At 46.2% G+C, this 12832-nt stretch overlaps 1 protein-coding gene across 2 annotated transcripts in view; it reads left to right on the plus strand.

The window, feature by feature from the left end:
- LOC142761657 (uncharacterized) overlaps positions 1-12832 on the plus strand; it is a 48692-nt gene that overhangs the window by 13549 nt on the left and 22311 nt on the right. The window contains exons 4-5 of one of the 2 annotated variants that reach the window (XM_037434593.2): positions 6168-6228; positions 12623-12729. In XM_037434593.2, the coding sequence (XP_037290490.2) occupies positions 6168-6228; positions 12623-12729 (168 nt within the window). Of the gene's footprint in view, positions 1-6167; positions 6229-12619; positions 12730-12832 lie in introns of both variants that reach the window. The other variant, XM_075880042.1, reaches the window with a different exon arrangement.

Below are 12832 nucleotides of genomic sequence, written 5' to 3' on the forward strand. Positions count from 1 at the left end.
ACTAGTATCCCTAACCTAAGATGGAATGCTTTGACGAAAGAGACAACCCGACTGGCGGTGGCAACACTATATCGACTCGTTAGATTCCAAGCTCTCCAAGAAAAGGATAGACTACTAGCAACCCTGCTGGAACTACTGTCTATGGCTGGTGCGGCGCAACCTTAGCGCCAACGTTCCAGGTGATTCCCGACTTGAGCCATGTCTAAGCGATGTCCAACCTTTATGGGTGGCCAGCAGCGTACACGCTAGAAATTGCTAAGGCCCGACTAGTGGAAGCTGCCAAGGATTGGTACCGTTCGAGGGGCTTTCAAGTCTCGTCGAGGGAAGAGCTCGCGACATGCTTCCGTCGGACCTTCATCAGCCAGACTCTCGTGGCGGAAACATGGCGCAGGATGCAAGAGCGTGTGCAGCAGCGCAACGAGAGTATGACGGCCTCGTTCCATGCCAAGGTGCGTCTGTGCCGTGAAGTCAATCTCGACTTCCCCAATACGCGAGAACAAGCCCTAACAGGGTTCAAGATCTCACGAACTCTGCACCATGCTTTCAGGAAGGGTGCATGACGACGACGACCTTCTTCACGACATCGTGGAGTTCGAGCGCATCGAACGTGAGCGGTCAAAGTTATGATACCTGTGTCAAAATAAAGAAAAGCAGTCACTAAACGATATCAACAAATCTGGAAGCAAGTGGGATGATCAATCTGTGGTACAGTAGGCGTTCCTCTATGGGCGTTCCGTGCCGCGCGCCGCGGAGCGAGAGGCGTAGGTTCGACACCTGGCGACAGAAATTTTCTTCTTTGCAGTCGGTTAATATATATTTTACGTCATATCCGTGACGAAAATACGTAAGTGGAGCCGGGGTGGACACCGGCATAAAACACTTTCATGTTCAAAATTCTCGGGAAGTTAGCACTGTCGCACAAAGCTTGGCACAGCGAAGCACTGGCCCTTTATCACTCGTACTCCCGTCGACCAACACGTCTCGTTTCGATATGCTCGAGTTCCTCCTAGGCAAACCACACTTTCTTAGGACGCCCCATAGCTGTCTTTGTTCAATCGAACGCATCGCGCACACCTTTAGCTGCAAAGTGAAAGTGCTGCTTAGCTTCCACAGGTGGGTGCACAGGTGGGTGCTGCTTAGCTTCCGCACATGCTTGGCTTGGAGAAGTGGTGTGGTGGCTGTTCGCGATGCTTGCTCTTCTTCTTTCTACCTATAATGAAGGAATGATGATAACAAAAGGAAACAGCAAGCATCATCACAGAGTAAGGCACCACGAGATCGGCGCTCGAGCTTCTCCATCTTCCTCGTTCTGTCGCTATCTCCAATCTCCGACCTGCCCGTTTGGTTCGCCCAATAAACCTCTTTACATTTGGTGGAGGTGCTGGGTAACCACATCGCCTACAACCTGGAACTCCGATCTCGCACCCTGCCGTCGACCATGCAAGTTGACGCTGCCCAACAAACAATACCTCTCGCGGCCACTACTTGCCCCGGCCCGGTTCATCAGCGAGACCCCCCGATCTTTGCCGGCACCGAAGACCAGGACGTCGAGGACTGGCTGTCGTCATACGAGAAAGTCAGTGGACCCAACAGGTGGGATGACGCTGCTAAGCTAGGCACTGTCAATTTTTATCTCACCGACGTGGCCAAGCTGTGGTATACGAACCACGAAACCGAGTTCGCGAATTGGTCCACCTTCAAGGAGGCAATACGTGCCGTTTTTGGTCGTCCTGCCTTACGGAAGCTACGCGCCGAACAACGTCTGCGCACACGGGCACAGGAGCGAGGTAAAACTTTCACATCATATATAGAAGATGTTATTGATCTCTGCCGGCGCGTCGATGATTCCATGAGCGAGAGTGCGAAGATACAGCACATTATGAAGGGCGTCGACGATGACGTTTTCCAGATGCTTCTCGCGAAGTCTCCAAGCACTGTGGCAGAAGTAGTGACTTTGTGCCAAAGCTATGATGAATTGCGGAGGCACCGAGCTCAGACGCGACGCTCATTCCAGACAATCCAACCAGTGACCGCACTGGACGCTATGGCTGACCAGGCAAACCTTCTCGCACAAATGAAAGACTTCGTGCGAGAGGAAGTGGCTCGGCAGCTTTCTCTGCTGCCTTTTGCTCAACGCCAGGAGCTCTCGCACCAACAGCCACTGCGACACCCACCACCATTGGCTCCCATGCTCCGACATGTGGTCCAGGAGCAGATTTCCGAGGCTATGCCGGTGCCCTTGCAGCAGCCCACCGTCACCGCGCCTCTTACTTACGCTGAGGCACTAAAGCGGCAGCAGAGACACCACCCCCCGTCGTTCCAGGGACTGCCGTATACCTCAGCCCCGACTCAGCCGTCCACCGCCTGGGTTCCTCCCAATGCCACCACAGCCTCGACACACCCGTCTGCCGCATGGACTGGTCCCCTCGTCGCCAATACTTGGAGAACGCGCGATAACCGGCCCATCTGTTTTGCGTGCGGCGGCCCTGGCCATATCGCCCGTTACTGCCGTCGTCGCGTGCCGGGATACACAGACGCCCGGACACAGAACAGCTTCATGGACCTTTCTCCATCCCGTCTGGAAAATTCTGACCCTCAGTCAAGCTCGTCTTCACGGGAATGTCCGCGTACTATGTCTGGTCGCTCACCTTCACCCCGTCGTCGCTCCCTGTCACCCATGCGTCGTCGGCCAGCTCCTGAACACGAGGGAAACTAACCGCCGCAGTTCAGGAGGCAAGAACTGCGCTGTCGAAATGCTCAAGTCCTCGGACATTGCCGTCGAATATTGTCGAAGTTTTTGTAGAAGGTACTCGAGCATATGCTCTAGTGGATACTGGTGCTGCCGTTTCCGTGATAGACGCTAAACTTTGCCGCAAGCTCCGTAAAGTGACGACGCCTCTTAACATGATGTCCTTGCAAACAGCGAATGGGGACCCGGTTCAGCCTGTAGCCGCCTGTACTGTCCGACTGATGATCGCGAATGACCACTACACTGTTGAGTTTATTGTCCTGTCGTCATGCTCACACGACATCATACTTGGATGGGATTTTTTATCGCGTAACCATGCCGTTATTGATTGTGCAAGATCGGAGCTTGAACTTTTCCTGTTTTACGACCAACCAACCAGCCGCATTCAGCCCGCCGTACACAAACTCGTCGTCAAAGAAGGCACTGAAATTCCTCCGACAGCAGCTGTGTTGCTCCCCGTGTTCTGTGACGGCATTAGGAACGAAGCTGCATTCTTTGAGCCATCAAGCCTCTTCCTTAGTCGAAGATCACTTCTTCTGCCTTATTCAACCCTCTCTATTTCTGAAGGAAACAGTGCTCTTTGCCTCATCAATCCCCTTCCGTATCCCGTTGAACTGTTTCAAGGTGAATCTCTTGGACACGTGCATGCCATTGATAAAGAACAAATTTTTACCATGCCGCCAGATTGTTCCGGTGACTACGACGCCATCAGTGCCCTCAACCCTTCCAATATACCACCTTGCGAGCTTTTCGATTCATTGATTGCCGACGGACTATCGCCATCTGAACGCTCTGAGCTCCTTCAGCTGCTCTACCAGTTTCGTGAATCCTTTGACGTTGCTCAACCTACCCTTGGCCGAACTCCCAGTTTTTTCCACCGCATCGACACAGGTTCCAACGCGCCAGTACGACAGCGACCATACCGTGTTTCCGCCACAGAACGTCAGGTTATCACCGAACACGTTGACGATATGCTCAAGCGCGACGTTATCCGACCTTCCCAAAGTCCATGGGCATCACCTGTCGTTCTTGTTAAGAAGAAGGATGGTGCAATTCGCTTCTGCGTTGATTACAGGCGCTTAAATAAGATCACTCGCAAAGACGTATACCCTTTGCCCAGGATTGATGACGCTCTTGATTGCTTACAAGGTGCCGAGTTTTTTTCGTCGTTAGATTTGCGTTCGGGGTATTGGCAGGTGCCCTTAGCAGATGGTGATCGTCCAAAAACAGCATTCGTGACACCGGACGGGCTATATGAGTTCAATGTCATGCCCTTCGGCCTCTGCAATGCGCCGGCCACATTCGAGCGCATGATGGACTCGGTTCTGCGGGGTTTGAAATGGAACATATGCCTCTGCTACCTCGACGATATCGTCGTCTTTGCACCCAATTTCGCAACACACCTTGTACGCCTGAAACATGTCCTCACGTGTCTGAAGAATGCGCAGCTCCAACTGAATCTAAAGAAATGCCACTTCGCTGCTCGGACGCTCACCATTCTCGGCCACGTCGTATCAAAGGATGGTGTTCTTTACATAAACCTCTTTACATACCTTATTTTCTATTGTTTTGAGCCCATTTATTCAATTACCTTCAATATACCATGTGATGGTGGTGGTTGTGAAAGACATTATTTTGAACTAAATATGTACGAGCGTGAGAGAAGGGTGGCCTAAAAACGGACCCTGTACAAACTCTACACATCAGATCTGCTCTATGTGTCCCATGGCTTAAAACTCGCTATACTTGTTGTCTCCATCTGTCGCTATTCGTGGCCGTCTACATCAAGGAGCACGTACTGTGCTCGGGTATCACCAGGGAATGGCACGACGAGTTTTCTTTTTTGCAACACCATGCACTGCTGCCTTAATGGTTTGTCTAGTCAGTAGCATCGACACTAAAAGCTGTTGTCAACTACAATGAAACTTTTGGCTCACTTGAACGCTACCTATCATGCACTCCTCAAAATGCTATTTCCTCGAGACCTCATAATGTGCTCAAGATTCCTGCACCACGGTCCGGTACACGAACATGACGAGATTCGCGCTCTTGCTTTCTTGATCCGCACATAGAAAAAACTGCCAGGCCTGCGCGGAAGGCGCAGCACAGTCACAGCGAAAGCTGGAAGTGCGGCCTTTCAGAGCATTTTTAAACTCTTTGGGTAACTGCTAGAACAACTTTTGAAGGGTATCCACTACACCGTTATTGATTATAATTTTTGTGTAGTACGGAGCCATTCACTACGACACTCTTCATCAATCTTAGTGGAAGCGGGGTACCCGCTAAACACTTGCATGGAATTTCGTACAGTTTTTTATGCAGTGGCCGATGACGATAAAGAATTATACCTGAAGCTTTCGTAAATGGTTCGAACATTCGACGACCACTCGTTACGCCATTAGCATTGTCTGACGCCTGGTTGTACTTTTGTTGTTATATACAACACTTTATCACTCACATCAAGCCTGCCAGTTTGCCACAAATTTTCAAGCGACGGCGTGGCTCTAAAGTAGAATACTGGGCTGACACGCACGGGACATAGGTTCGAATCTCATTGCGCCCTTGGTGTCCTCGATCAACTTCGCTTTCTTTTCTTGCGCATTAGTGGTTACAGATACCGGTGGCGATGGCGCACAGCTGTATATGGTTCACGCGACCCTTATTGTAATCAACGACTGCCGCATGCATTCGTGAGTCGAGTCTTGTACGTTGATCCTAACTTCTTCCTAAACAAGTTTACTGAACCGAGTCCTACCTTCTTTTTTTGAACAGTTACTCAACTATATTATTCAAAAACACCAATTATTTTAAGCCCTGGGCCCTATACAAAGGCAGGGGAATGCGCTCGTCTGCATTCACACACGCACACAGTTGGGCCCGGAAGTTTTAAAACACTTTGATGCTGCCTGTACAGGAAGTGGTAGAAGCATTCGGATTGTGAGTATTGTGAAGCTCTCAAGAAATGTGTAACTGTCAGTTGTGCTATTAGGTGCACCTCAACAGAATTCCAATTTTGAGTTTACAGGCTTGTCCTGTCGCGGTGGTCTAGTGGCTAAGGTACTCGGCGGCTGACCCGCAGGTGGTGGGATCGAATCCCGGCTGGGGTGGCTGCATTTTCGATGGAGGCGAGAATGCTGTAGGCCCGTGTGTTCAAATTTGGGTGCACGTTAAAGAACCCCAGGTGGTCGAAATTTTCAGAGCCGTCTACTACGGCCTCTCTCATAAACACATGGCAGTTTTGGGGGACGTTAAACCCCACATATCAATTATACATCAATGATCTTACAGGCTTCATCGACCTAGGAAACTCCAGTGTGTCAAAGCATTTACAACCATAAAGTTCTTTCTCTAAATAGAGCAGTGTGATTTGGAACTCCTGTTGGCTAACGATTTTCTGTTTGACAACCATGCTCTGCAGGCCCCCAGTGAAAAGACGAGCAGCGTGGACCAAGGGCAATCGCCTACAATCTGCTCCATTGGTGAGCTCAATTCTTTGAGCAGATATGGAAATTTTCAGAAAATAGGCGAAAACAAACATTAAATTGGTGTAGACCGATGAAGTAGTTTCTTAAAACTGTTGTTGCAATAAGGTTGCTGTTTAATCTAGAGGCTATTCTCACTTTTTTTCATTTATTTTCACTAAGAGTACAAGGTGGGCATTACATGAAATGTTATGCTCCCCCTTTGTAAAGCGCAAAAGAAACAAAATAAGGTATGAGAAAAAGAAACAGTGAAGCAAAAATAGAAATTCTTGGTAGTACACTTGTCATCAATCGGCATCAACGTACTGCATTTCTTTCGTTATACAGGAATTACACCCACATTGTTTGTCTTGCATATAGAGGTATCGCGACAATATGATTAGGATACGCATTTTTTCTTGTTAAGAGTAATCTCTAATACTTAACGCTAGCATGTACCTTTATAAAAATTCCTGATTTACAGCATTTTTAATTACTGCATTATCAGTTATTTCAGCTATGTTACTGGGGAGACGTTTCCATTCTGAGGTAGCTAGGTGTAAGCATAAAAACTGTATTAGGTTAGTGTGTGCAAAAGGTTGCTCAACCTTAAGTTTGTGATTGATACGAGAAAAAATCTTTTTGGCAGGTAAGATCTGCGCTTGAGAGAATGTACTTGGTTGATCAAAAAGTTTAATAATAAAGGCTAACAGGCATATTTTTCTTCTAGTCTACAAGGGGGTAAGACCAAGTTCATACTTTATTTTTGTGATGCTTGATTGCTGCAAATAATTACCAGAAATAAAGCGCACTGCCTTATTTTGCATAGATCCCAGTTTGTTGATAAAATACATGTGGTACGGGTTCCAAATAAAAGAGGCATACTCAAGGTTCGGGCGGAGTATGGTAGTGTATGCAAGAAGTTTAGTACCACTGTCAGCCTTACGAAGCTTACAACAGAAGCCAAGTGTTTTGCACGCCGCAGAAACAACAAAATCCACATGATTTTTTCAAGACAAATTACTGAAGAGATTATTACCTAGATATTTGAACGATGCTGTGTTTTTGTAAGGCTTTATCATTAAGAATGTGAGTTTCCTCTGTAATTTAGCTGGAGGTGTTAAATCTCATAAGCTTTGTTTCAGTTGTATTCGCGCCCATTTGCCATTGTGAACACCATCTTTCAATCGTCATCTTGTACCTTAGCAATGTCATCCTTACATCTTATTGGTCAATACAAAATGCAGTCATCTGCATATAGCCGGAGTCGGGATTGTATACCTTGATGAATATAATTTATATAAATGAGAAAAACAGCCTTTCTTAAAACGGAGCCCTGCGGCACTCTGAAGATAACAGGTTGAAGTGATGAGCGCTTTTGTCGACGAAAATTAGCATGTTGCATAATGAAAAAACAAGCAAACAAGAATATTCGATGTTGCTCTGCTATTTAATTGTAACATTGGGTGTTATGCTCTTCTGGAGCAAAAATTTGTCAATTTTATGTGCAAAGCATCGCCAATATAATTGGTTAAAAAATGAGTGGATCAACACATATCTGTGATTAGTGAGCCACAGAGTATTGCTTGCACTCATGGCCACAACTTAGCATGTCATGCACTAAAAACTTCAAAATGCACAAATTAGCCATATGGTGTATTGAAAGCTTGTCATCGAGTATTCTGAACTTGTCAAGTTTTGAATATTCGATGCATGTAAAGAGCATCTGTAGAAAGCATCTCAGATTAAAAATAATGACTGTGAATATGAGGAAGGAGACCTTTATTATCACTTTTTTTTATAGCTAACAGCATAACCTGCCAAGAGTTACACGAACTGCAGAACAAACCGAGAGGACGAGTTGCTGTTGTCTATACTATTGACAATGCTAAAATGTTGTTTCTAAGACACGCAGTAGAACTTTTTGCCGAGTTTCAGCGCTCGTTTCGAAGGTGGAGCCACATCTACTTGTCCTTCATGGTGATATCCTGGCACTGGTGCGACGAGTTTTGAGCCGTGTTTTAAGAAGTGAAGTGTATTGCACCAAGACTGCAGAAGAGTTGACAAAACTGAACCTGGATAATGGAGCGTTCTGGAAGGTGCGCCCGGAAGTTGGGATAGACACTGAAAAGGCTATGGAAGACTGGGAGCCTGCAGAGAAAAAACCTTTCCACCTTGGGGCTCGTGCATTCTACATCACTTGTGCAAAAGCACTTCTCCAGAAGCTTCCTCTCACAAAGTAATCATGCACGCAAAGTTCCTTGCCTCAAGGTGTGAGAATGCTGAACAGGAGATGCGGTCCTTGCGGTACATTGCCTGGCAGCTGCAGCCTCAGGTCATTTGTGGGGATCGAGTGTAGTTGCTGGTCAACGAATGGAACATGCTTATGTGTGATGGGGACAGAGGCACCCTGCACTTGGAAGGAAGGGTGGATGTGTACTGGGGCTAAGGTGCTTTGCCTGAAGACTATCACCAGAGAACTGAAGTATCCGTTGCTGTCCGAGTGTCACACACTTCGGGTGAGGCCCCGCCGATCCAACATCGACGTGCAGCAGACTCGCAGGCTTCCACTTTACGGTTCGCCCTGCGACGCCTGAAAGGCCTCGAAGTAGCACATCTCAAATTTATTTGTAGGTTGGTCGACCCGTGCGGGGTTGCCCGTGTGTTGATGTGTGGGCCTGACCGACCCACTCATAGAACAGACGCGGAGATTTGATTACACACAAACAAGCATTTAATTAAAACAGGGGCAAAGGCAGAGTATTAAAAAGATAACAGAGGAGAAAAACTGATACGCGCTATGGAAAAGAACAGCTACATAACAAACTATGCTATAGAAGAACACTACAAGTGGTTGGAGGCGGGAATGTTGTAGGCCCGTGTACTCAGATTTGGGTGCACGTTAAAGTTCCCCAGGTGGTCAAAATTCCCGGAGCCCTCCACTACGGCGTCTCTCATAATCAAATGGTGGTTTTGGGACGTTAAACCCTACAAATAAATCAAATCAACACTACAAAAGGTACAGACAAAAGACAAATACGCGGAATATTAAAAAGATAGCAACAAGATGGAAATCAAACAGAGATACAAGAAAATATATGAAAAAGATCATGGTCACGCTTTTGAATTTCTACGTGCGTTGCAGCGCAAACAACGACAAATGTTAAAAAAGGCTGGTTATAATTAAGGTTTTCAAAAAATCGCAATAAAAAGTTCCATATGGACTAGGCCAGCTCTTGGCGCATGTAGGGGAGTTGATGGGTACCGCTGAAGATCTCGCCGGCTTGGTAGACGACGAGGGTGCCCGGAATTGCAGCCGTCTCAATACGTTGCATGGGTCACTCCATGCTCGCTGCCTACGCGAGACTCGTGACACCGACGACTGTACATCTTGCTGACTGTACGTCAACTGCCCTCCGGATGCAGTCCAAACTTTTTCAGGGGCGTACGCGTGCTCCCGTCCCATCTGGAGCTCACTTCCTTTTTTTAAACCGCATGTGCCCCTTTTTGTACAGGTGTAGGGAAGACGAGGCGGCGCCATCGCTGGGTGGTTAGTCGCCGGATCTCGTCCTCCCAACACAAAAGCGCTCTTCCTTGGACGATGGGAAACGCGGACGATACGAAAATTGCATTCGTTTGTGACACTAAGATTATCAAAGCACTGCTTTCCTTACCACATGGCAATGCTGATGCTTAAAGAGGGTTCAGCGAAAACAAGAACCTGTTAGATGGAAGAAGCTCGCTGAGCATTGCCAGCATCAATGGCATGCGCCAAGTGAAGAGCTTCTTTCAGCATTATGACGGAGACGCAACTAAGGTGCCACTCAACCCTTACCTGCTGAAGAGTGTGAGGCAAGCTCGGGCTAAGTATACACAAAGATTGAGCCTCGAGGCAAGCTCAAGCAAGCGCCAAGGCAACGAAAGATCCTGTCGTAGAGCAGCCCACTCACGAAGCAGCAAAAGCTGCTTTAGAGAACCAAGTGGCAGCCAGCGAGGCATTGCTCACGAGTACAGAAGAAGTAATTAACGCTGGTGCCAAGAAAAAGACGTGAATAAAGTGTCAAGTGGCCATGTACTGTTGGCAAAGGGGAACGCCAGCCTGGAGACTGCGCTTAAAAAGCTCAGTGAGCTCGAAGAGATTTCTAAAAAAAGAAAGCATTGTTGTGTGGTGTCTAGACTAGTCAAGTTGAATGGTGTCTGAACTAGTCAAGTTGAGTGATTGGACTAGTCAAGTTGTCATGTCTCTATTAATCAAGTTTTATGCGCTTCTTGCCATATGCAAGATCACTTGTTTTTGTCTTGTTAGTAGGTGTGAAAGTTTGTTATTATGTTTGTGCTAGTGTGCTTGGCTGTTTAATTGCTATTTAAGTCACCTTATTGCAAAAAGTGAATTTTTTGTTTAACTGCTCCAAATTTAAAATTTCTGCTCTAAAATGGAGGTATGTCTTCCCGTAATCTGCTCCAATATCGGGTTTATCTGCTTCAAAAGCAAAGTGTTCCTGCTCCACAAATCGCTCCAATTTCTACTTTGCCTGTAGCACCCCTGCTATAGTGAAAGATCACTTTAGTCAAGTTCACTGCATATTTTGTGTGAGTTACAAGCGTGAAAATGCAGTATGCTATAATGCAAGTGGGTTGGTTGATCATTGGAGAACAAAAACGCCACAGCTTTGCTGCAAAGGCGAAGCATTGAATGTGATAGCAACAAATTGTAAGGTCACGCGAAGAATAGCTAGCAAATCGAAACATGCCCCGCGTTTCGATCCTGGCCGTGGCATGACAAATCGGGTCGCAAAGTTCAAAGTGGTCCATTCTAATATTCGAAAAAAACAAAACACAACAGTAAACAACAAAGCCATGAGTGTGTATGAAACCTGCAAGCACGAAGATTAGGCAAATCCGTGTACTGCCCATCATTCCCATGGTCGCTGAACGAGCGCTGCGCCAGAGTCCTCTCTAGTTAATTTTAGGAAACTCTATGGTTGGTAGTCTGAAATGAGATTGCTCGCAGGCCTTATGGGTGCTTGAAGTGACGAACAGTGGTAGAACAAGAAACATTGCTGAACTGAACGTTTTGTCTTCAAAGCAGCTGACAAGACAACAACGTTTTTTGTTCTACCTCTGCTCATCACTTGTATTTACCAAAAGGTGTTATGTAAAATCCAAGATTGTTACTCTCAGCATATTTATAGCTTGGGCGAATATTCAAGTGCTTCGAACATTCACACATATGATGCAGCATTTGAATTTGCTTTGATTTAAATTACTGAAAATTTCTAATTATTCAAGACGAACATATAGGTGCTTATTAGTCTGCGTGTAATAATCTGTAAAAGTGGTTTCACGGCAGTAGAATTGCGCTGTGCTGTGAAAGCATCTTTCTAAGTATATATTAGTTCACATGTTATAGAGTTTCCTAAATATACACTAGAAGGAGCTCTGGCGCTACGGTGCATACGAGCTGGAATGCACTGCTTTTAAGTGAGCATGGGAACGATGGGTAGTACATGGATTTGTCTATGTACAGCGGTTGCACTTTACCACCTTATTCTTTTAGGCTGAACATTTCACATCTAGCTCTGAGGCTCAAAAGGGTTCGTTTTGTCCTTTGAAACAAAACCAAAACACAGTAATAAACGAAGCGACAAGTGCGATTCGCCGCCTGCAAGTATGAAGACAAGGCGTATACGTATACCACCCACCATTCCCATGATTGCTGAGCGATCGCAGCACCAGAGTCCCCTCTAGTTAATATTGGGAAAATCCATCTCACATGTAACTTTTTGTACAAGTAGCCTCACTGTTGTGAAGTGGTGCGTGAAAACACGTATTCAGGAGAAATGCATACTGCCGCGAAGCCCCACTTCAAGGTTACATGAAGATATTAGCCTGACATTGTTTCATTTTTTTATTTTCAGTTTAAAAGCTCGTTATACCGACCTATAGACTCTAAGTATTGCAGATTTTAAAACTTAACATATTTTACAGGCTATCACTTGCATTCTATGGAAAGTCAAATCCTGCTACAATTCAAGTTATTTCCAGTTCCTTTGATGCAAAAAAAGACGGCATTTGCACAGGCCTTGTTTGAATCTTTAGAAATATTGTGCAGGTTTGTTTGGTCATGACAATTATGTTCCTTTTTTTACAATACTATGTGATATTTAGACTATTCGATTTCGATTCAAAATTATTCGACCAAAATCACTATTTGCCCTAGCCTACATATTTGGTGCATTTAGTTGCTACTATTCTTGCAGGCCATGTCAAGGAGCCATTGTCGTTCCTAAAATACTGGGTTCGTTGACCTCTCCAAGGGATATCAGGCCGCAGCTTTCTCCTAATTTATTGGAATTGATTTTTTTTCATGGCTAACTTTGAGATATATGTTATTGTCGATCTATTGCAGCAGATGGGACCAAGCTGCGCCCTGTGGAAGTTCACAGTGCCACAACACGAACATGCCTGAATGTGCGAAGTCCCGAACCGGTTGTGCCGGTTCCAGAGGATATTCCTCAGGTGAGGTGTATCGATGCCGCAATCATAACTCGCAAGGCCCTTTGTGTATTCGCCTAAGATGACTCGTTGAAAGCCATCTCCTTGTCTCTGCTCGGTTGATGTT

The sequence above is a fragment of the Rhipicephalus microplus genome, chromosome X (genome assembly GCF_043290135.1).
Source record: "Rhipicephalus microplus isolate Deutch F79 chromosome X, USDA_Rmic, whole genome shotgun sequence".
NCBI lineage: Eukaryota > Metazoa > Arthropoda > Arachnida > Ixodida > Ixodidae > Rhipicephalus > Rhipicephalus microplus.